The following is a 25,889-nucleotide window of genomic DNA, read 5'->3' as shown; positions in this document are numbered from 1 at the left end:
AAGTATAAAGAAAAATATAGTCGATTTTATTAGAATAATTCAAGCTATTTTTCTATATTGATTCAAATTCAAATAAAAATTTCAAAATTCTTACAGAGAATTCTCTTCGAAGAAGAATTGTGTGCAGAAAATTTTGTTCTTTTCGTGTAGCGAATAATCATTATCACAGGTATAAATATAATTGTATCACAGTTAAAATTACCGGAGACAATCATGTCGCCACGTTCGGTCGTCCAATAATTAATCGAGGTAGGATAAGCTTCTGTGTGACATTCCAACGTGACATCTTGTCCAATATATGCTGCTTCCAATTGATTTGGTATCGAAAGCATAGGAGGAACTGCAACAATAAAAATAGTAACGTGATATATTTAATTCCTCTTTTCATTATTAATTTAAATATAATTTAAATATAATCTCAAATATCCTGTTTGTATTCTTTTCATGAAATATTGCTCAAGAGTGAAAATTTCATTGATAAAACGAAAATACATACTACTTATCCAGATAATAAGGAAATTACGTAATCGAAAAGGCGGATATTTGAAATAGCTTGGATCAATTTTTGGGATTAGGTGAGCTTTGAACTTTAGCGACGAAACTTTCCACGCTTTGTACTCCCCAAATTTAGAACTATTCGAACTGCGTAATCTAGTGCATCAGAACTCTCTGTTTGCAATTCTGTAAATCCTAGAAAATCCACTAACTTATATAACGAATTTCGTTATAACTTTTCGATATGTTTGTCACATCAACGTTGATTAAGCGAATAGTTACATTTCATGAATATAATTAAGAAGCTAATAATCAGTTTCATAAATCGTAATAAGAAATAATCGTAAAAAATATTTAAAAAGTAATAAAATAAAATCTATTTCAATAGATTTTAATTGCATGTTAATTTAGACAAACAGAATAAACTGCAGCAATGGTTAGAGAAGTAGAATACATCAATAATAGTTAGACAAATGGGATAGATTAGTCATGATCAATCAAGTGAAACCAGATAGGTCTAATCAAATAAGTGATATATGTCAATCAGCCAGACAAATAAAAATAGGCCAGTATGCCATATTTAAGCACGTGACTAAGTACGAGATGTACTTAAATAATTATGATCAAAAAAAAAAGAAGTGGATCAATCAATCCATGATCCAAATGAATTAATAATAGACAGACAAATAATTCAAGTTAATCATAGTCAAACGAATGAAATAAATCAATCATAATCATCTTTATATTTTATATTTTAATTTTCTTCATTTTTCTATTCTGTATAAAGTTTTCGTACGCTCAAAAAACTTGGACATGACTCCGTGAAATTCCTTGAAAACATTCCTCTCGAATTTTCGATTGTTATACGATGTTTGCTTCTTCGAGATCAATATAGAAATATATTCCATGGCCGCAATATCGTGTCATAGTTTCGTCTTTTACGAACCAACGTAAATCACAATTTACTACCACCATGTAGTATTCGGAACGATATCACTCTTGTTAGATGGCGTTCGTCGTCCACTCGATATTCTTCTCCTGACATTTTTGTTGAATTATCGAGTTGATATTGGGACAACCATTAACCGATATTTGGAAGGAGTTTCAAATGGTTATCTATCTGACGCGAAAAATTTGGAAGAAAAAAAATTTTTACTCATCGATGATATTGATTGGATACGTGAGCTACGTTCAAAACTGTAAGTTTTCACTATTAAATAAGTTAAACGATATGATAGAATAACCTTACAGATGATTGTAGAAACTTTTTAAAATATCTGTTCTATCAATCATGATATGTTAATAATGTATCAAAATTTTTGAAAATATACGGGACAACAAGTATGTAAAAATATAATATTTAACAATTACTTAAAATGATTAAAATCAAAATCTCAAATCCAATTATTCTTTTACATAGATTAAAAAAATGACAAATACTTAAACGTGAATAATACGTGATTCTCGATGAAAAATTTCCATTTGAAGACGGTAATTCACGTTTCATCGGTCGATTATTAAACGCTCGTGTCCATCCATGCGGTAGAACGGAGGCTAATGTGTCGGAAAAGACAGGGCGGAAACGCGTTTCGCACCCCAAAACTGGATGAACGTGACGGCCGTGAGGGGGATGAACGGATCTAGGTACATCGAGCATATCTGGGTCAAGTGGTCGGTTGTAAATCGTTGGCTAAATGAGACGTCGAAAACCAACCTAATGCATCGCGTAGAATAGAACAATTACTCTTTATCGAAGTATCGTGTACTATTCTTATCATTCGTCCAAAATTATTTATCTATCATCAAAGATATCATCGTTGCTGTAATTGAGTTTTTCTTTGGACCAAATTTCCCAAATTTTCGGAATTATCTATTCTGAAATTCGTCACTGATACGAGTGTCAGTGACGTTTTGGATAAATAAACAATTTGTATGGATGAAATAATTGTTCTGCAATTCTTATATACATTTATATTATATACAACTAAATGTTCAAACATTTTTAGGGACGATTCTCCAAGCCAAGATTTCCAATTTCGTTTGTTTTTGGAAAATCAATGACAAGTTGCAATTATTATTATTATATCCTATCAGAAAAGAAGTATAGTTTCATTTAAAATGAATTTATTTCAAAATAAAAGTCGTTATAAGTGTATGCTAACGAGATACAAATTGTTTTATCCTATTGGAAAAAATTCCAATATAAATCCCGATATAAATTTCATTCTCTCTTTTTAATGGAACGATCGAGCGAGAAAATTTTACACGATAATAAAAAACGATATTAAAAATGAGGAATAATTTGACACGAACAGTTTCGAAAAATTTTCTATTCAAAAATATATTCGAAATCGCGAGAAACGAGAGCGGTAGACGGTATAAATATTCAAGCAACTTCAAATATTTTTCCACGAATGCAGTTTTTGAAAAGCTCCCGTTCGAAAGGGAGGGAAGGGTTTACGCATGGATGAAGTTAATATAACACGTTCACAAAATTTAACGGGGCAGTTTAGGATTAACATGCATATAAAGCAGTCCAATAAACACACACGCCGCTCCTCCACTATTTGAGGAATATATGATAGGAATATTTCAGTATACTCACATTGCACGCGAAGAGATATGCGTTGGCTAACTCGCGGTGGAACGTCGTTCGAAGCGATGCACAAGTATGCTCCCATGTGCAATCGACTTATCTTCACGATGTGCAACACCTCGCCATCCACGACATTCACTATAACACAAACAGATATTTCATTAGAGTTTCCAGTGTATAAATCCAGTGTATACAATTAATTCGTGTTTTAAGAGGGAAAATAGATTCATCAATTGATTTTCATTAATCCTTGTGTCAATATTTAAGTATCTATTTATCGCAGAAAGGAAAATGCTTGAAATTATTAGCTTATTGATATTCGAGGATACTTAGAGGATTTATAATTTTATATTAAGTGATGATCGATGATATTTTTCTAAATTTTTTTTTTATTAAAAATTAATTTTTAATAAAGAGAAATACATATAAATTATACATTTATTTTTCGCTTTGCAGCGTGCATTTTTCTTTCGTACGAGAAATATTTATAATTCGTTTAATTCGTAATTTCCATTCGTTTTAATAAAAATGAATGTTTCTCACGTGTGCTTTCTTTTTTTAGAAAAATCGGTAGATGAGTACCGAAATTTTAAATTGCTGCATCTCTCAAATATTCCACGACCCAATAAGCAACTTTTAAAATCGCGACCTCAATGTTTCTGTCACTTTCGAGCTATTAATATACACCACAGCTCATAATTATTCTATCGACTTTAAAAATCGATATACGTCGCTCGAATAATTTCGATACGTAACATTTCAATCAATTTATAATGGAAACTGTATAATAAATAATGATATTCATTATTTTCTATATAAAAAGAAAAAATCTCATATCTTTTCAAACAAAAGATATTTACTAAATATTTATTACACGGACGAGATATAGAATATAGAAAATTTATATGGTTTGAATATTTATTATAAATTAATTTTTTCCTTCATTCGACAGAATTTTTGGAATACGTGTTTTTTTTTTTAGAATTAATTTTTTATTAAATCGTGCAATTCTGGATGGATAAGTTTCTTCGGTGAAGTCGAATCGGTGAAAATTCGGACGTAACACTATTTGTGGAGAAATCGAAGTTTCCAGGTTGAAAGTTCGGCTAAAAGTTCAGAGGAGACGACCTACTTTGACAGTACCGAATTTATAAGTGCAGAAGGCATCGCGAAACCTCCATCTACTCAAGATGAACTTGGAACGCTCTTCCTCTTTTTAAACGTAAAATATTTTTAATTCAGCTCGATGCCGAGGAAAGTTTCTCATTAGGAGATATACGATGTTTCTAAAGTATATACCATCAAAAAATAAATGCATAAAGTATTGTGGGAATATTTCGTTTCAAAAAAAATTCAACGTTATCTGATAATTTTTTTTCACCATCTTTTAAAAATATTCCCCACTGTTCTAAAACGTCTTTTTAATTTTTTCTCTTTGTTTTTTTTAGACTCATTACCACGTTCGTTATTACAACGAAATTCCATTTCAAACCACTTGAACCACTCAACTTTTTACGAGCGAGTATTGCTCGTACAACGATATCGGGTATCGTCCATTCAAGATTCGAAGTTTGATTCTCTAATGCATCTATAGCCACGGCTCATTAATATCTGTCATAGAAAGTAATTATTTATTCCATCCTATATTCACCGCTTCCGCTATACATCGGGCATATAATTAAATTACGTTAAACGATTTATCATTCCGGCCAGTCGCACAAACCTGGAAAACTTCCGCGTTCCACATTTTCCTGTAACTTTTACCGTATTTTGCGGCTGTGCTCGGTCATCCGTTCCAACGAATTATGCACGCGAACCAAAACGAGATCCCGCGCGCGAATAGTACGTAAATAGTCCCGTTTCCGGTTTCCACTCCACTCTAATAAATATCGAAACGGAAAGTTCGAAGCCAAGACAATAAAATTCCAATGAACCGAACTGATAACGATATATTTTTGGATATTCAATTTCGCGAATTGGATCATTTTTTTTTGTTTCTACGTTATGTAAAAATAAGTTAATGTTTCTATTTTTTTTTCTTCAAAAAGTAACCAGATAATTTTACGAATATGGAGCGTTGTAACGTTACAGAATTATCATGTAGTTCTGCCCGTTTCACTGATAACGCAGTTAAGTGAAATTGAACATATTATTATTAGATAATATCTAATTTTGATTAATAACACGTACGTGTACGTTCAAGCAATTCAATCGAAATATAGAATTGGAGAGATACTGTTATATACGTGTACGATGTAATTATAGGGAATTGCGGGACACTCCATTACATTTACCAAAGCTTCACTTTAGCTTTAATAGAGTTGATTAACTTATTTGTTAAATTTAACGCGGTTTACAACGTTCGTTTAATCCTTAAAAGTAATTTATGCGCGTTTCGCCAAGTTTTCTATAAAAGCCATCCATAGTCTAGTTTAAAATTTTTCACGATAAAAGCGCGCTGTGTACATTCTCTATTTTTAAAGGAAATTACAAAATTACTACACCACTTGTAAACGCGATCACGCGTTAAATAACAAGGACAAAGCAAATTATCCGTTGAAAGGATTAAAATGAAAGGCGGGGAGAGGAAAGAATTTATCGGAAGATGCATGAGCCGTGGCAATGATCGTGATACATTGAAGGGGTATTATTCGATTTCGAGGAATTCCACGTTCTTATACCATCCCATTACCCTCGCGTTACTGTTCTCCGCCAATTGTAGCAACAATTCTTTCCTCCTGATACAATGCGCTTTTACCTTTTACCCGTGAAAAACGTTCAATTGGTTTTCCATCGCTCCCCAACATTTACTCACGACCAGTTTGAAACGACCTGCGGAACCTATTTACAATCCCCCGTTGCCCTCTGTTTCGCCAAGAATTCTGGGAAACGTGCACGATAATTTCGCGTATAAAAATAGCGATCTGCAGGTACACCGTTTTATTATCACCCTCTTATTGGAACGCGTCTGCAATCGTCGTCCGCTTTTACGTTCCTTTGAACGTTATGCTTGCATATTTACGCGAACAGGCTGAGTTTCATTACGTTTTACGTTATTCCCCCAGAGATATAGGTTTTTTTTTTCTCCTCTCAACAATCGTTTTCTTTTTCTTTCTTTTTTTTTTTTTTTTTTCAACTTCCTTTATTATTACCCTCCTTTGTGCGATATTGCCTCGTCGAGTCAGATAGTCGTTGATAGTCGTAAACTATTTATACATTTTCTATCGATCGCGTTGTAGATGGAAAAGGGAAATCTAATTCCAGCAAGGATCAGGTCAAGGATCAGATATATCGATGACTGGGCCGAAAATAGTTAGATAATGGAATAGATCAATCACTATTGGCCAAGTGAAATAAGCTCGAGTAATAAATCAAACAGATAAGTGAATGAACGAAATCCGTTAAATGAAATACACAAATAATTAAAGTGATAGAACAATCCGATGGTCAGATAAGTCAATCATAAACGAATAGAACAAACTTATAATAATCAAACTGCACATAAAATAACCAAACTCTTTTTTACTAACACATTCTTTTTTTCAATTGATTAAAATCAATATAAAATTATTACGAGTTACGCATAATAATTTCATACTTTTTTTTTCATAATTACTGTACACCAATTCCATCTAAATTTGATACCAGTAATCGCGACAGGTAATAAAGTCTCGTTATTACCGTTTCCCTCCTATTATTTCCTTATCAAATAGATAAAACTTATTAACAACACTTCCCTCCCCGCAACAACGCCACAATACACCCTAATCGCCGACAAAAGAGAACGCGCCGTGGCGGTGAAACTGCGTCCTCGATTGTACGAGCTTATCTCGCGTGACTCGAAACTCTTATCATTCGGGAGGAAAAATATGGGGGCCTGTGAAGGTCGATGAAAGGAAGGAAATCTGTTCAAGGGATGGTGCGAGAAGATGGTGCGAATCTGCTTGTCAGACCAGACGCCAAATCTATCCATTGTTTTCCATAAACAATGAAGAGAGATGTCTCTCCATTTTCCAGAGTTTTAATCAAATAGTTTTGGAGAATCCCACAACTATCCTTTCATCTGTTTAACGGGAAGTTTTAAAGGTTTCCATTTTAATGGGAAATCACGATGTAGTATTGCTCGACGAAATTTCATTTTGGGGATAAATCTGTTGCGTGGTACAGATTTAATGGAGATTGTGGCCAATTATTTTTTAACGATGTAAATACTGTTGAGTGAGAGCGAAATGATAGATTCGAGACACTTCTCAATTTTATTTTAAATTAAAAATTTTGATCGTAAAAGTTTTTTATAAATATGGTAATAGATAGTCACTTTTAATGTTTGTAATTCTTATTTTGGATATTTTGGATTGGATATGCTGTGCTATTGTTTAGAATATTTTGAGTTTTATATAATATTTTTTCTATTAGATTGTAACGTCTTTTATATTAGAAAAAAACATTTATTGTTTTCTCTATCGAGATTAGGTCTTTTAGGATAATTTTTCTATTTCTCTATTTTCTTATAAATTCTCCCAATGCTAAATAGTGATTATCTTTAAGAATCTTTAAAAATTTCCATTTAAATGTCATGAATTAAAATTAGAGATTTTATTGTTAGTATGATATAAGTCAATTAAACTATAACAGGATTTATAACAGGATTGTGCGTCTCTTTTTAGTAAATCAATTTTTAATTAATAATGATTTTTTGAAAATCAAATCTGTGAAAAGTAAATTTCAGTTTTCTTTCAATTATCGATTCAATTAGTTGATTAATATATTATTGCATTAATCTCTCGATTGTTCGCGAATCTTATTTCCAGAAAGTATCTCGATCGAGAATTAAATCTAAGATACATTTTTGCATTTGCCAAAAATCATTCCAAATCAAATAGCGAATTAGCTTCGAAAAAATAGCGCCGAATCCCAATTTACTCGGGCAAGGAGAGGCGTGAAATTTTCATAAGATCATAACGCGAGCATTGCACGCGATAACGCAGTGTCTTTCGAAGCTCATCAGCTCGTTTGAATGTTAAACGGACGGCAGATAAGAGGGGGCGCAAAAAAGAACCGCGGAATAAATTAGCGGCCGTTCAACGTCGATGCTCGCCGCCACTTTGCATAACATTTTCCGCGTGCTCCTTAACGTCTTTAAGAATAAGCAGACAGCTTTCCTCGAAGACGAAGTGAGCTACCCTATTTATTTAGTTTATTATTATTTATTTAGGAATTAGTACGTGATGTATTCCGCCCCATAAGCGGCTGGCCTGGACGTTGATATTTCATCCCATCCCCCTCTTTTCTTTTCCCTCGTTTCCACCCTTAAGTAGCCTTTTTCGCGTTATTACCGCCAGATAACCCGGCCACATTCATCCTCCGACCAAATCCTCCAACGAGCCACGATCGTCTCAGCTAATGTCTCTGCTGTGTGTTCATTCTATAGACCAATTGCTCCCACTATTTTGAAACAGTTCGAACAATTTTAGAGTAAAGGTGGTGGCTACCTTTAACGCAGAAAGGTTGTCGTGACATTTATGATGTTCCTAATTAGGTTTGAATAGTTTAGAAGATTGAAGATTCTTTAATATCACAATTTTTATGCAATGGTTGGATCATAAGATATGATGAATATTTAAAAATTGTGAACAGAATTAGAATTTTCATTTTTAGAATTAAAATTGTAAATTATAAATAGTTGCTATTGATCTTGGAACGATTGAAAAAGAGAGCATAAATTCTTTTTAAATTTACATCTCGTTTGCATATTTTTAATTTTTATTATTCGAAATTATTCAAGATAATTTATTGTTATGTATATTTTATTAAAGAATATTAAGATGTTTTCGAAGAAAATTATTTATAAATCATCGAATTTTAATCAATATTTTACAGAATACTCCACTTTTCGAATTCTTTTATTCCAACAAAGTCTGGTAGTTATTTATCAGCAAAAGACAAAGCTAAGCAACAGTGCCTTTGGGACCCTGAATATTGTACAATTTCCTAGTTTCACTCTCTTTATGCGACTACGAAAGCTCATTTTTTAAGGTTAGCTTCTTCTTACCATTAATAAATAAAGACAGACTTCCAAACAATTCTTCTCTGGACCAGAGAAGAGAATATCCTTTCCCAATTTTTCAACAATGAAAAATTACGCACGCGATTGTTCTGAGGAAACTGAGAATTGCATTTTTCTTCAATGCACAAAGGAGATGTAAATTTTTACCGATGGACACTGTAGTTTATTAATGTTTACTTTATCAAGCACAAACAATTTTTTTTTTTCGTGACGAATAAAATTTCTTTTTCGTATTTCAACGAAATTGCACTAAAATTCAAACAAGTTGATACGAATTTTATCTCTATCTTTGTTATAATATTTTATAGCAATGAAAATATATATATATTGCATCGATTAAACAACCAAATAAACGAGACTTATACAAATGTTGCGCTTCCGAATTCGTTTCCAAATTCATCAGATTTAAAACATTATTATATATTTACGAGAAAATTAGTATTATTTATACGAACGTAAAATCCTATTAACCGAACGAAAAATCATAACTAACCGATGAAAATTAAATGAACTTGCCAAATGAACGTATCGATTATATCTCGTATAAATAACATTATATATAATATTGCACAACTTTCAAAGCTCCATTCTCAATTTAACCAATCTTAAAAATCTTTCTTCAAAATAAAAATCCATCCTCGAATTCGATCCTTCGATACTAAAAATCTACCCGCGCTAAGAAATCTTACACTTGAAAAAAAAAAAAAAAAAGAAAAAAGTAACACGTACCTTTTTCAATCGTACAAATACCCTTAAAGGGATTTAATTTCTTCAATATCCTCTTTTATTCCTTCATTTTCCCACGCGAATTAGGGGATGAACGATTTTGATGAAGGAAAAGTAGAGGAAACTCGCGGAGAGCCAATTGGAATCTATTCCTTGAGGGGGTTGAAACGCAAAATTTGCTAGACAATATTGTTCACGAAGTTGCACGGCTGTAGCAACGACTTGGTCTTTGAAAGTACAAAGGAACCCTCAAACGGCAACAAGATAAGCTCGTCTACGAGGATCGACGTCGGTACAGTTTGGCCGCCAGTTTTCCTCATCGTTTGATGCCAGGCTTGCGCGTAAAACGAGTACAGCGTAGATTCGATTTTCCGTACCGCCTATATCGATATCCACCACGCGACTCTCTCTCTCTCTCTCTCTCCCTTCCCCTCTTTTATTTTCTTTTCCGGAACAAGAATTCGTTCTTAGATCCCGATTTTCCGGTCGTCTCGTGTTACTTTGATCCCGATATATACCGGCAAAAATTGTAGCATTGATGGAAATAATATGTGGAATAGGAATTTTTTTACATTTTATTTTATATTTATAGAAATGTTGCGTGGAAAATATAAAATATAAAAATGTGGAATTGTATACAATTTTTGAAAGCGAAGATTTCACATTAAAGAGGAAATAATTTTAGATTTCTTAAGATTTATTGCGAGAAAAAGAAGAAAAAGAATTAATTTTCTTAGGTAATGTATCGATTATACATTTTCTTCTAAAATATTACTATAGAAAATTATTATGAGAGGAATTTTTTTTTTTAACTTTCTTCTACAAAGAAGAAATTAAATATTGGATACCCGAGGAATATTTAAGAAGAGATAATACCTATAAGAAATAATATTTCCAGTAAATAAGATTTCTGAGCGTCCTCTTGCATCGTCAAACGAGTTTTACGCGAAATATCTTTGTCTTCGTGTCGCGATTTTTGCCACGTTCTCTACAATTTCCTGTAAAACTTGGGATGGAAAAAAGAAACGCTCGAAGAAGATCGTAGACAATGATGTAGACACGTTCAACCGGCATTATGCCGGCATTGATTACCACTGTTTTCTAACCTTTACGCATCGTACACTTTCATTTCTTCGATATCCGTTTTCATAACGCTCCTCTCGAACGAGAGGAGAAATAATTTTCCCCGCGTTAGGCAAATTGTTATTGCGAGGAACGTTGTTTTGCCGCCATAAGCGATCCCGTTTATTGGATCACGTTACTGATATAAGGATTTCAATTTCTTCGAAATGTTGTGAAATTCGATGAACATACAGTTTCTCTATGGAGATGGAAATTTTCATTTGGAACGAGATATTGTAATTTCTCCGTATTTAAATCGTAACAAATATTCACTTCTTCTTCCAATTTGTATAAAAACACAATATTGGCTTTTGTTTTTGTAAAAGAGATTAAGAAAAAATATTTATAAATTAATATATTCATCATTTCCTATATCTACATACTTTTGAAAGATGAAAAAAATGGTTGTTTTATATTTTTGCTATGAAGACTTGGCTTCTTCAATTATTCATTACAAATTTTTATGCAAAAACAATTTTTTGCAAAGTAAATTACTTATTAAGATGTTTATATTTTATTCGATGTACTTCTTCTTTCCAATTTCATTCCTTCGATTAATATATTTTTTAATTTTCCAAAACTCGAAAAATAAATTTGTACATGGAGTTTTGTATGTTGTTAAATATTCACTACCTTTTATGCAACGGTATCCATCTCCGCAATTAATTTCTGTAAAAAATTCAAGTAAACATCTCTCGAACGTTTCGTTTCCCGAATACGAGTACCAACGATTCGTTATCCCTTTTTCCAGCGTTCCTCTCCCAATTCGAGATATTTCTCTTTGTTTTTTCTTTACTCACTCTTTTATCAGCTTCTCGGACAATCGTAGGAGGGAGTTAAATCTTCCTTTCCTTGGCCGTACACACAAGTGTCTCGATTCCATTCTTTGGAAGTAGGAATGGCTCGTGCGTTTTATAAAATTCGATTTTCTTTTTCATTTCTCTTCAACATTCTTTTTCACTTCTGTGTACGAAAAGCTAGGGGAGAAGCATTGGTATGTGCGATACACGTACGATATACGTACAACATTCCAACACTATAAATTGTTCCTAATCTTTGCCTCGAAGTGGATGTGATGGCTTGGTCGAATTCTTTTCTCGATATAATCGGATTACGCATTGCCATAATTCTTATAAATTTCTGTGTGGGGAAGTAAATCGGTCGATACAAATATTTGTTAAATTTTTCAACACGAGAATATTGTAATATCGAAAAGTAAAGAAATATTAAAAATTTTCTTAATCATTTCTCTTAGAAATAACTTGTTTTTACATTTTTTTAAAGATTGGAGTTCACGAAGTGGAAATTTAGATTTTAATAAAAATTATATCTGACTTAATCTTTTGTTACACACAATATATAATCCATGCATATTATTCATTAATCATAATACTCTTCTAAAATGAAATCTGAAACTAAAAGCGGATCAAGTATTACCGCGTAATTCATTAAATTAAACCATTAAATTCCCATCTCTTACGGAATAATTATCAAGTTGAAATTGTATTGAATAGGAATTCTATCTTTAATATAATATAATATAAACATACAATTTCAAATGATAAACAGTACACTACTGTTCACGATAAATTCATTCTATGAGAATAACATTTTGTATTTACAAAATATTCTATACTTTTATCGAAACTATCCAAACTGTGAACAATGATACATAGAAATATTATTAAAATTACCTTTTTTCTTGAATAATAAAGTCGTGAAACTAACGAGAAGCCAGGCGTTGGAGAAGTGAAATTGTCGAGTCTCAAAGGACGGCACATTACCAAGCAGACAGTTTGAACAGCACGTGTTTGCAATCGTGATATTTTGTCCAATTACGCCTATCGAATGACACGGTACGGCGGCAGATGGTGGCCGAAGATAGCCTTCGATACACGATCGTGGAACGATATCGTCTCCTCATAAGCCGTTGATGGCTCGCCGCCGCATTGCAAATTGATTGCCGTTTTCATGAATAGTGGACCGTGTTTCACGCGTTTCGATCGGTGTGCTTTTATGGAATGGTTGGTCGCGTTCATAATGAAGGGACTAGTTCCCGTAATTATGCGTAGATTCACGTGGAAACACGGAAATCGACGTTGATTGAGAGCCGAGTATCGATAATTCGACGGAGATGGAATAAAAGTGGATGAAATTTATTTCTGCGAGTGTTTGAAAAAAGCGTTACGAATTTTGAAAAATTCTTATAATTAACGTGATGTCGAAATTATGCGATGAAGAATAAATTTCAAAGCGTTTCAATTGTCCACGTTCTCTTATTTTAATCAATTCTTCAGAGAATTATTGATCGAACAGAATTTGTTTCACTATTCCTCTATATACAAAAGAAATTTAAACTGTCCTCTAAAATATATACGAGTAAATTAAAAAATTGAAAAACTCGTAGGAAACAATAAATTATTAAAAATAATAATTTCTACTTAACTGAATTTTTCGATCAAATTCAGATTCCAATTCGATTAAAAATATACCATTGTGGAAAAATTCTCATTATCAAAAAGGGATGAAAAAGATTTAATCCTATATTTCATCCCCTCCTAAACTCTATTTCTACGAGTTGCCACGGCAAAAAAAAAAGTTAAACAGAATTTCGCAACAATAGTTCCCCTCGAATTACATTAATCTCCACGACCCCGCTAATGGCCGGTTTGAACAGGCCAGATCATATAATGCAACGGTGGATTTTTATCCCAGGGCCCGGCAACGATTCGAGGCATACATATTTATCAGTGACAGTTTATACGGTGGAGTTAGGGCGAGGCGTAAGCTTCGAAAGCCTCGTCTGAGCGTCTGAAGCCGAGTATGCCTCGAGGGCAATGAAAATTTAAATTAGAGCAGAAATTAAATCCGGCCTTTATCCGATATTGAGAAAATCCTTTGGAACGGACAGATTGTCTGACGTCCCTCTATCCTGTACATCTTTATCCATTGCTCTCTTTCTCTCTCTCTCTCTCTTTTTCTATATATTGCAAGGGAGACGAGGATTGCAGAAAGAAAAGAGGCAAGAAGTACACGGAGGAAGGGAGAGAGAGAGAATGAAAGTGTCGCGCCTATCACACCCTTCATAATTAGTAATTAAGAAAGTAATTAGCATCGATCGAGACGACCTCTGCGCCAAGACGGCCGTGCTCCCAGAGCGGAACTGATATTTTTAGAGAAGCGCGCCACGACAACCGGAGCAAATCGATTATTTACGATGCTCAACGATCAAACGTTCTCCTCCCTCTAGCCTGAAGAATACCTTGGTAAACTTCCGTTGCGTCACGTTGAGGGGGTATCGATTCGTTGGATTTTATTGATTAAGGCCGGGAAGGAATGCCGCGCCTCGAGCTTTCGACTTATCGACAGGAGTGTCGGCTTGCTATATAGCGAGGCGTTGACTTTTCGAACCGGAGGACTTCCGGTAATGCGAGAAGAACACTCGTTTCGCAAGGCAATACCGACCCCGATCGAATTCCATTCAATTTGTGCTGTTGCGAAATTTTGCGACACTTGTGAAATGAAAGTTTCACTTGTGTGATATCGATTGAAAATCGAATCTTTGTTAATCCTTGGTAATAAGAATTTTTAACTTTATCCAAACTCCAGCCAAAGAATGGTTTCATTGCTTATTGTTATATTAATAGCTGCTCTGGAAATCGCAATTCCTGAAACCAATTTAGCTAAGGGAATTCTGGAACAGCCTGTTTTCCCGACACAGCACAAATTTCAATTGCCGGTGTACGAAGCAACGTTTCCTAACTCGAAACTTCAAAAGCAAGTGATACATCGAATATGTGTTCTTCGAATGTAATCTTGTATTTCTAACAAGATAATAATTTACAGATAATTATTCGCATCCGATCACAAAAACGTGATCATATCACGGATTATTATTAAATTTGGAGATTATGATTTAATCAATTGTTACGAATATCCCGCTTTTTCAATATTCGATAACGTTTTACGTTCTAATTGTTTATCGATAAATTTTATTCGATGCTACATAATATATCCAAATATATTTTATATTTGATCAATCATTAAAATAATTTTCCATCCAGTTGTTAATAATGTGTAATAACGATTAAATTTTTTAATAATTTTTTTTATCGAAAGCATTCAGTAATTAAAAATCCTTTAAAAATAATAATAACGTTTTATAAATATTTCTATTAAAAATAATTTCATAAATTGATATTTATTTATTTAGAAATATTTGGGAATTGTTATTGTTATTATATGTAAATATATGCATAATTTTCCATGAAATGAATTATGGTTTGTACATCGCCGCTATTTTGTTAATGAATAATCAAATATGAATAAATTTCCAATAATATATCACAACATAAGAATATGTTGTTTTTCGAAATCAATATTTTCATCTCAAATGAAAACGACGAAACAGAGGAATAGGGATTTTCATCATTTCAAATTTTACCACTGATTATTTTCAAAATAAAAGAATTCGTTGTTGTAATCTACATTATATAAAATTAAAATAAATGCTAAACTGTTTATTGTCAAATGTATTTTAAATGTACTAGATTCTCAACAATATCGAGAATTAAAAATGTTTTCACGAAAGTATTTTTCAATTCATCAAATTCAGTTAAAATTAAAAAAAAAAAAAAAAAAAGAAAGAAACATTCAGCTTAATAAATGTCAAAGAAAATTTGTTATTTTCTCTATATGAATTTTTCTTTTTTCGTATTTTATTATAACACAACTATAATATTAAATAATTTTTAAATTACATTTTTCCTTCAAACATGAAATAAAACTAAAATTAATTCTTAACACATCGTTACATTGGGACATAAATTTAAGATAAAATTTACATTTGAGTCTGATAATATCATTTCTCAGTTTCGAGGGGAATATTTTATACGCTCTGACGTGCGTGTCGGTATATGAATGTCAGAATTGAATACGAGTAAAGTGAATATAAACTTCGTACAAGTTTCGACACAATAAAGAAGAATCGTTTTAGTCGTTTGCTTTTTTTTTTTTTTTTTTTTGCATTGCATACGAAAAAGCGATATCGTGTGCGAAGCTCCGCTACCTGTATCCATTCGACTATCGATTGTCGAATTGAGAACTATCCGGAAACGACGATTCAACTCTTGAATACATTTCACACGAGAGTTTCGCTATACGAGCCAGATATACACTGTATCCATGAATAATTACGTTTTGATTGCCAGCCAGCAGCCAGTCTCGTAATAATTAATCATTGAAATCATGTGTAATAGAATACTTTGATTAACTTTTCATTTTTACTTCGTTTTGTTATTATAAACGTACAAAACATATTTGATGGATAAAATTAATGGAAAATTGAATCGTACACGTAACTGATTCGATCAAAAGAATGTCAAATATCCGTAAGATTCGATACAATTCTGTACAATATATTTGAAAATACGTTTCCTATTTTTTTTTCTTAAACAATGAAATTTTTTTGCCCAAACGACAATATTATTAACAGGGGGATATATTAAAACGTTATATCGAAACGTTAATCTTAATGTTAATTATAAATTAATATTATATAAATTAATCTTAAATCTTGCATGAAAATGTATTAACGATTCCCGTAACTAATATTTCATAGGCGAAAGGAAAACGTGATATTGGCACCTCATCAATTCGAAACCAATTTAGTAATGTATTAAATTATTTGCCATTAATTTACTGAATACATCGTGTGAATCAAATTTAGATCTCATTTTATCGCGAAAATTATGAATCCCTGGCGTGAAATTAACAATTCTCCGTGACTGAATCATTATGTCCAACGTAATTAATGAAAATGTCAATCGATTCATTAGCAAAATCCGTTATCTGATGTACGTAATAATAACACTTTCACACCCACACTTTTTCCAGGTATAATTAATCGTTTATCTTTCGGTATCATAATGATTCGAGTATAACATTGCTATTAATTGTTTCGAAAATTGAGAGGGAGGGAGAAATTCCAATATCGAATGAAATTTTAGAATCTCTTATAAATCTTGCAATTCATAACTCAAATAACAATTCATAACTTATAAGGATAACAATATAACGATTGAAGAGTACGTAAATTCATTTTTATTCTTATAATTAAAATAGCTTCACTTTTCAAAATTATTTATACTTTCATAAAATTAGAGGAAAGAAAAAAAAAATTGATAATCAAAACTCACCGCTCTCTCCATTGTAGTTTATGTTTTTCCCATCCTCTCTCCGCCACATGACGTAAGGTTCCGGATATCCTGAAGCTTTACACGTCAATGTCACGTTTGAACCTTCGCGGACAACCATGTCCGTGCTCGTTTCCTTCGTGATAATGGAAGGTGGCACTGCGAACGCAAAAGGACGCGCGAAATCGAATGAATAATCGTCTTTCATATTCTTCCACAAACTTTACTTTCAAGTAATGAACGAGATCAATGGTAATTTAATAAGTTTACTTTTCAATTTGAACTTGTTTATTTCTTTTTGTAGCTGATTTAGGATATTCTAATAAATAATATTATCAAGTGATAAATTCTTCATCTATATCTGTAATATTAATGATAAACTTTGCGCAGGGAGAATTTGCCTAATGGAGCGAGCAAAATCTAAATTTTGCTGTTAATTATACATACATATCGCTTCTAGAATAAACCAAAATTGATAACAATAACCGAAATCGATATCATTCTTGTTGAGTTTCGATATTTAATCCAGATAAAGAGAAATGTGAATTGTATTATTATTCATCCTCGCTATTGCTGTTTATTATTAATCGCTGTTAAATTTAAATAATTGGATTATATTAATAATCAAATAATATTCGAAGCGTCAAATAATTAAAATATATTTTAAAATTATATTTTTCAATACAAAATATTTCTGGTAATTTTTATTTTTTAATATATTGAAAATTACTAGAATAACTTTGGAATTTCATTTCATAAAATCTATTGTACTTATTGTAATTAATAATTAAATTTTTATTTCGATATTTTTTTAATATAAATGATAAGTAGTGAATGTTCCATAAAACTATATTATTTTTGAAAAAAAAAAAAACATTTCATTGATATTTCCAAATTGTATTTTTACAATTGAAAAGGAATATAATTAAAAAAATTTATTTTAATTTCGAAAATTAAACGTATGCAAGCATTGAATGTGTACTAAAGTCAATTTTCGAAACTTCTTAACTTTCCTTCCAAATTCATCTTTTTATGATAATACAAAAAAGTAGCATTCCTAATACCTTTTAACTTGAGGCTAGTTTCTCGCTAATCTTGTGGAAGCTTAAGTACTTTGCTTGTTGATTGAATATCGGAAGCTTGATGACTCCTAACCCAGTTTAACAACTAACTGGAAACCTAATTGCTTCAAAGACTAACTGAATCGAGCTGACTAATGCCGGTCCCCTTAATTGCTTTTACGGTGTTTAAACGTTACGTTTCTGACAAATTTTTAATTACTTCCATATATCATTTTTTTTTCACAAATAATAAATGTTCTTTAATAATAACCCGACGTTCTTACGTTATGAATATCACTCAAAATCCGTTTTATTCCGTTCATTCTTGAAAATTTATCATATTAAAGAAGAAGAAAATTTCTGCTCTTCTTAAGCGATAAATCTTAGGATTTATTATTTCTTTTTCTATTTCGAAATAGAATTTTTTTTAACGATATTTCACGTACCTACAACCTGCAAATAACCCTGTCGACTTCTCATCGGGTCTGTGTTCACCTGACACATGTACCATCCACGATCCACTTCTTCAACTTTTTTTATATGAAGATACCATGTACGGTGATCGTTATACGACAACGAGATCCGTGGATTTTGCGTGATGACATTATGGTGGATGGATAAGATAGTCTGCGTATCGACGCGCACCCATGCCACCTAGAACAAACATATATGAATATATATATATATGAAGTTTGCATAAGATAAACTATCGGTATTGGTAAATTGTCAATGGAAAATTCTTTAATACTTATAGTAAATAAAGATAGGAAATTTATTATCCATTAGATATAAAATATAATATATAAAATTAAAATATTCTTTTATTAAATATTACATATTTAATATATTATATATACTGCAATATTTTATTATTGCAGTGTTAATAAAATTAAAAATTTTAATTTGTACAAATTTTAACATATAAAATATGAAATCTATTAATGATGAATTTAATAATATTTTTTGTAAGAAGTTTAAACTTTACAAAAAATATAAATAAGTTATATTAAAATTGTTTGTGTTGAGTTCTAAATTAAAAATTGATAGAAGTATTATGTTAAGGAAACGGATTAGAAGAGAAATTTAATTAAGAATTTAATATAACTATTGTTTCAACGAGTTTATATAATATTTAACATTTAACATTTCACCAGGAAAATATTGCGAGGAGAATGGAAACTCGTAATGGGAGTAAACTCGTGGAAAGTTATACATACTTTATAGGGAAAACCATTTATCTTCGTCACTTGAATATCAGCTTCATTACTTAGGTTATTAAAAAATTTTCTTGCCAGAGATATTTAAACGTCATTTTCAGTCATTTTTCTTGACTCTATTAAATTTTTAACAATCTCTACGCAACAGTTCCTCAATGTATTTTAATTATTGTTCAAAGAAGATGGAAGGCACTTCAAGTATAAAGAAGTTTCAAAGACTATTCTTATTTAATAACACGGCTTAGAAGCAACGTAATTAAAAGTGGTTTCCTCTGAGAGATGAAAAATATTGAAAAAATATAAACTTCAATGTACACTATCTACAACTTACATTGGCAAGAATATAATACAATTTCGATACGATATATCGAGAAATGGAAAGTATGAATCCAGTTTCAAAAATTATTATATATTTTCCATTAAAATACTTTTAATATCTCGGATCAATAATTTATTAGCTTCGTTGATTTGACGTTGTCGCATGTCGTGCACGTTCCGTAAGAAGCTTTGCCGCTAATAATCAAACACGGTTCGTGGAAATGCAGAGGAAAGGCTTATCATAATCGGTGAGTGTTCGTGGAATAGCGACACGGAGATTTGTTACGCGAGATTAGTATGAGGAATATCATACGGATTACGTAAACAACATAATGCCAACTGGGATAATGATTATTTCAAATTCAGGGGTAAAGAATATCAAGATTTGCTTAAATTCTCTTTATTGCAATTATTTGCTATTTTTTGAAAAAAATCTTTAAGAATCTCTGCTTTACTTTTTATACATAATTGTTGCTCTTCGTTGCAAACAAATTTTATCTCATAAGTACATCGAGAAAAGAAAATTGATTTTAAAAACAGGAAGGAGATTATAGAAAACCAAGAAAATGATTAACGAAGTTTCTTATTACGTTCGACGTCGACATGTTGGTATTTTCTTTAACGCAATATTTTGTAGGTTACAGTATTACCAAGAAAATCGAGGTTTAATAGAGCTTAATTGTTTTATCGTTTTTTTAATCCTTCATAAAAGTATCTACATGAAAATATTCTACAAAATATCTTTATTTTTCACGTTATGAAATTCTACGTGATATATCAAATTTTACACCGATATCTGTATATTCCTTTATTTTTGGCATCATTTCAATCTGCATAAATTTCAACTTCGAAATTTTATTATTAAAAATATATGCCATCGAGCATAACGGGGAATGAATTTTGCGGATAATTTTCGGTTATCGAATATAAAAATCGAATTTTCCCGAAATTAATTCCACCAATTAATCTTTTTACAGAATTATTCATCGATCTTTGGAAGCACGAAAATTGATGGGAAAGAAGTTGAGAGAGAGATCAAGTTTTTTTCCAAAGCATAATTCCGTCTATAGAATCGTTCATGCGTACATTCTACCATCTATACGATCCGTGATGTTTCCCTTTGCGGAGCTTTGGACACCCTATACAACATCGTTTCGTTCTTATCGCCCGCTTAATCCAATATACCGGCTGCCTTGTATTCCGTATCCTCCGTGGATCTTGGAAACTTTCACGGAGAATAGAAGGGGAATAGAAGGGTAAGTATAAGAAGGCTTAGAATCTACCCCATTTTCTTTCGTTCGTCGCTAAGCCTCCAATGTGACCGAGATCTCTTGAGGATAGATGAAAATACGATGAAACTCTATGGGGGCTTCATATTGCGATATTGGATATTTGTTAACATGCACGAAGAGTTATATACGCTTTTCGATTAAAATATGTAAATGAAAAACACGCGTGGAGATATTTTGCTACATTCATCCATTCAATGGATTGTTTAAGAGAAATATTTGGAAAATATTTTGAAAAAATATTGATCTGATAATAATTCTAATAATAAATCGAGAAATTGAATTTTCTATTCATCGTTTGCCAATAAAATTTATAAATTTGATAAATCGATGAATTCGTGATATTTTATAATGATCGTTTGTTAAGAAAAAAATAAGAGATGGGAAAATAATTTAACACGAGATAGACCGTAACAAGACACGTTGGAATTGAGCATAATTTAATGTCACATCTATTGGACAACACATTGCCGACTTAAACTTGAACATCCTCCGTAATTAATAACTGGTGGGTAATTACGAAAGGTAGATGCTACAACTTTTGAGCATTTAAGGTTATTTGGGGATGAACATTTACTGCACTATTCGACACTTTCCTACTTTCATCTCATAATGCCTTCACTTTGGTTGTATACGTAAGTATGTACATTGACCTGCATATGCCAGGCGCACAGATTGCACTGTAGAGAGAGGATGGAAAGTTGGGGAAAATGGAATGAGAAACCTGCGAGTAAAATAATATAAATAGATGATGAAGACGGCAAGAATAGCTTCTCGGTGGCTGAGATACGCGTGGAGTTAAGAAAATAGAAGTTATACATCGTTTTAACATCAAATTGGATAAAATGTCGTCGAACGACCGGAACTTGAAATTTTATTTCACAAGATAGTATGCAACATAGAAGCAATACCATATACCATATATCTTAATATATATCTTCAGAAAAAAATACTTGATCAAATTGAATATTACAAAAGAAATGAAATTCATCTTAATGATGTTGAAATAATCTTGAACTTGTAAGTATGTATAAAAAAATATATATTAAAGAAAAATTCTTTTGAAAATTTTGAATATAGTAATTGCTATTAAGATTTGGTGAAAATTCCTTCAGAATATTTTTCCTTAAATTATTTAAAATAAAGAAATATTCGAATAAGACAGTATTTACACAATTTCTAAAAATTATATCATTTACTGGATTACAATCTGGATATCTGTAAAATTAAAAAAAAAAATTACCAAGATTCTCAACAAAGTCTCTAATATGCCGACAACAAAAAAATTCCAATTATCAAATCGTCAAACTCCCCCTAATTAAAATTTAAAAATATTTGAAAATTGAAGAACGTATCACGCGTTACGTTTCACGAAAAATTATTAATCCAGCAGACACCACGTGGAAAATTACGATATTCCAGCCGCGTTAAGAAGCGGGCCAGCGATAATTTTTCCGCAGGAGCGTGTTTCCTGTTCCCTGCTAGCCCTGTCTGGGGAATATCAACCCCCGTTGGCGGCCGTTGCTAGCACGAGGCACGATGCTTCTTTACGGTTGCAGACTATGCCCGGATCGGCCGAGAGGGATCGTGTGAACCGGCGTCGTTACCATATTACTTTAATAATTCAACGTGACACTAGCCGTGATGTATTTCCATTGGCGTAACGAACGAGGCAGCCGGCTGAAGTTGACGTTGTTGCGAGTCACGGCTAGAATTACTCGATCCGCTCCTCCACTCCGCTTCCCTTCGCGTGCGAAATTCTTAAGCGGAGCGTAAAAAAGCTTTGCCTAATAACGAACTTCCTCGGAGACGGATTATTTGTACGTGGATAGAGGATCGTTTGACTGGATACCTGGGATGGTGTTTGTCAAGAGAACAGGGTGTGTAACGAGGATGCTGGACCAAGGCTGTCTCTCTGGTGGAAAAAGTTTAATTAATCTGGTGAATCTAATTGATCTTTATCTTTGACAAAAATTGTATCATTGTTTCTTTATTTATTTGCTATGATATTTTCAGGATTGTGGCTCTGTTCTTCTTGAAATGATGGGGGAGGGTGAAACGTGAATCCTTGGATACGAGGTTCGTAAATATCGACGAGCATATATTTATATTTTTTAATTTTTTATTTCTGCTTGGAATTAAGTTTTAAGTAAGTGTTAAAATACCGAATTTTCATCTGGTTTAAAGCATCGTGAATCCGAGAGAAATTAATCTTATCGTGGAAAAGTTTTATCTTATTTCACGTAATATACATAAAAATCGCACATTTCTGCTCAGTTTTATCTAAAAAATGCTCGCATAAAACGAAAATTATTGCTTCCCAAGCTACGCGTTATACAAACGAAACAACTATAATGAAACTATTTTATTCTTGTTTTTACAAGTCACGTTCTTTCAGCGTAATTTTCTATTGTGAAAATGGAGCACCGTAATTTCGAAACTGAAAATGGCTGAAAAGAGCTCTCTAAACGTGATACTTAAAACGTACTGAACAGGTTAACGCTATAATTGTCTCATTTTCTTAAAAAACATTAGCCGATTCCATTAATTACACTTCTCAAATTAAATATCCTCGATTCAAGTAAAAATATTCGAGTTTGTGTTACGTTACACAACGTTCTCTATTAATTTCTTCAAAATTGTGAAGATATGTAAAATATCGAGCATCGAAACTATCGTAATAAATTATCGTACATGAGAAATTAAATAAGATCTTTCTTCCTTACTTTGAAGTTTCGTAGATTATCCACTATACAGGCTAGCAAAGCATCTCGACCTTTGCTCACGGTCACGTTCTGGATTTCCTCAGCGAACCTGGGTAAGTCTGAGTCTGGAAAATAAATTTAAAAAATTTGTTTCTTATATGTTTGTAGAAAAATTAATTTTTTCAAAAGATAAAAATATTTAATAATTACTTAGCAAAGAAAAAGTTTCGAATGGATTTTAATTTACTTTCACTTTTATATTTTAGCATTTAATTTCTTTCTATTTTTTTTCACTTTTTCATTTATTTCTCTCATATATAAACATATTCTTCACATTTAATAATTATTAAATGAATATAAATTTCATCGCTTCACATATAATACATTATTCATTAATTACATTTTTCTCTATAAATTTTATTTTACACAAAAATATTTCTATTTCATGAGAAATTAATTATTTAGTGATGTAATAATTTTTATAAATGTTTAATATTTTTTTAAATGTTCGTTTTTTTTTTTTTTGAAAAATAAGTTTAGTCGAGAATTGTATATCGAGAATTGCATATCGAAAATTGTATGCGTGTGCTCGATGAATTTTCCAATCTTCAAAACAAGTTTTTAAATGAAAACATTTTATTTTATATTTTTAACTTATATTTGAATATCCATTCGTAGTCTAGTAACAAAATAATTTAATTGTTAAATTCTCGTGTACTTGACAAATTTTTAAACATGATTTTTCTCGAAAAAATAATCTACAATGAAAAAAATATTATTACTTTATTTGTTTTACGATTTATTTTTATATTCAAAACCATCTCGTGTAATATATATTAGGATGATTGAAATTCATGTGCACTTAACAAGTTTCAAATTCAATTTCCATGAAAATAAAACTTTCTACTATTTTCCTCCTGATTTATTTTCAAATATATACAACACCCTGTTCGAGCATTCATCTGTTCAAAAATTAACCAATTTCCTCTATTACTCTCGACAATTTCAATTACTTCTTTTTTCCAAAACAAAAAAATTCTATAAGCTTTTCACAGCTTACATATCAAATTATCTCTCAATGCCGAATATCCACGTACTTGATCTATTTAAAACCAAAATCTCGTCTCCCAAAACCGAGACTAACATTTCTCCGTTTCGTATCAAATTTCAGATTTGACCACGGTTCACTCCTCATCGGTTGAAACGCGCATAAATATCGCGTATCGTTGGACAATGAAACCGGCCGAGATTCCGAGTTATTATCGCGAGAGGGGCATAACGAGTTCAGGATTGAACGTAGGGCCGCCCTTAAAAGCTTTTACCTTCGTTAATGTCTTTACGACGTCTCGAGCACCTGAATTATTTATGGTCGCGAATGGAGACCCAATGGAGAACGAGAAATCGTGGTAGACAAGACGAAACGAGAGCGAGGGTGAGAATGGGGAGCGGATAGGAGGGGAGGGAGGGCGGATAGGGTGGTTGTGGATAAGAACGAGTTACTTTCAGCTCTTTTCAAACGGACGTGAAACGAGGGACGCCGTTAATTACATCTGTCATACTTTATTATGACTGCGGTACACCACGTTAATTATGACACCTACAACGCGAGTACACCGGAAATAAAAAGAGAAAGAAAGGGAGGGGGGGAAGAAAGGAAGAAGACGAATAATTCGTGTAATTCATGTCGGGCATATGTTTGTACAAATTGCGCTGCTTATTATCTCCCTTTAATAACGGCCTCACTGATGAGGTATAAATAGAATTGTCGTTTCAACGAGGGATGATTCCGTTCCTCGAGACCTTGGCAAGGAAGATCGATATCGTGGAATTGATTTATCAGTTTTGCAATGAGATCAAGAAATTATTTTAAGATCTTGTGATAAATATATCTTGAAGATTAAAAGTTCTATTTTAATTTGCTTTAATTATTATTATTATTAATATTTTTTTGGTGAATATAGATTCTAATATTTAATTTTCTCTGAACAAGTAAATAAATTTACTTCTTTCTTTATGCGATGAAAAAAAAATAGAGTTTGAACAATTTATTTACTTATTTGAAAATTGTATTTGATTTATTATCTTTCTAATTAGATATA

The 25,889-nt window shown here is 31.9% G+C and overlaps 1 protein-coding gene across 11 annotated transcripts in view; it reads right to left on the bottom strand.

Moving 5' to 3' along the window:
* The window catches only part of LOC411345 (neurotrimin), a 442,810-nt gene that overhangs the window by 68,746 nt on the left and 348,175 nt on the right, over nucleotides 1-25,889 (bottom strand). For all 11 annotated transcript variants that reach the window (XM_026443081.1, XM_026443080.1, XM_026443079.1 and 8 more), the window contains 5 exons: nucleotides 23,812-23,915; nucleotides 18,708-18,915; nucleotides 17,204-17,359; nucleotides 3,101-3,229; nucleotides 203-340 (listed from right to left, as the gene is read on the bottom strand). In XM_026443081.1, coding sequence (XP_026298866.1) covers nucleotides 203-340; nucleotides 3,101-3,229; nucleotides 17,204-17,359; nucleotides 18,708-18,915; nucleotides 23,812-23,915 — 735 coding nt within the window. The remainder of the gene's footprint in view (nucleotides 1-202; nucleotides 341-3,100; nucleotides 3,230-17,203; nucleotides 17,360-18,707; nucleotides 18,916-23,811; nucleotides 23,916-25,889) is intronic.

Source organism: Apis mellifera, linkage group LG9 (genome assembly GCF_003254395.2).
Source record: "Apis mellifera strain DH4 linkage group LG9, Amel_HAv3.1, whole genome shotgun sequence".
Classification (NCBI taxonomy): domain Eukaryota; kingdom Metazoa; phylum Arthropoda; class Insecta; order Hymenoptera; family Apidae; genus Apis; species Apis mellifera.
This window is presented reverse-complemented; position numbering and strand designations above follow the sequence as displayed.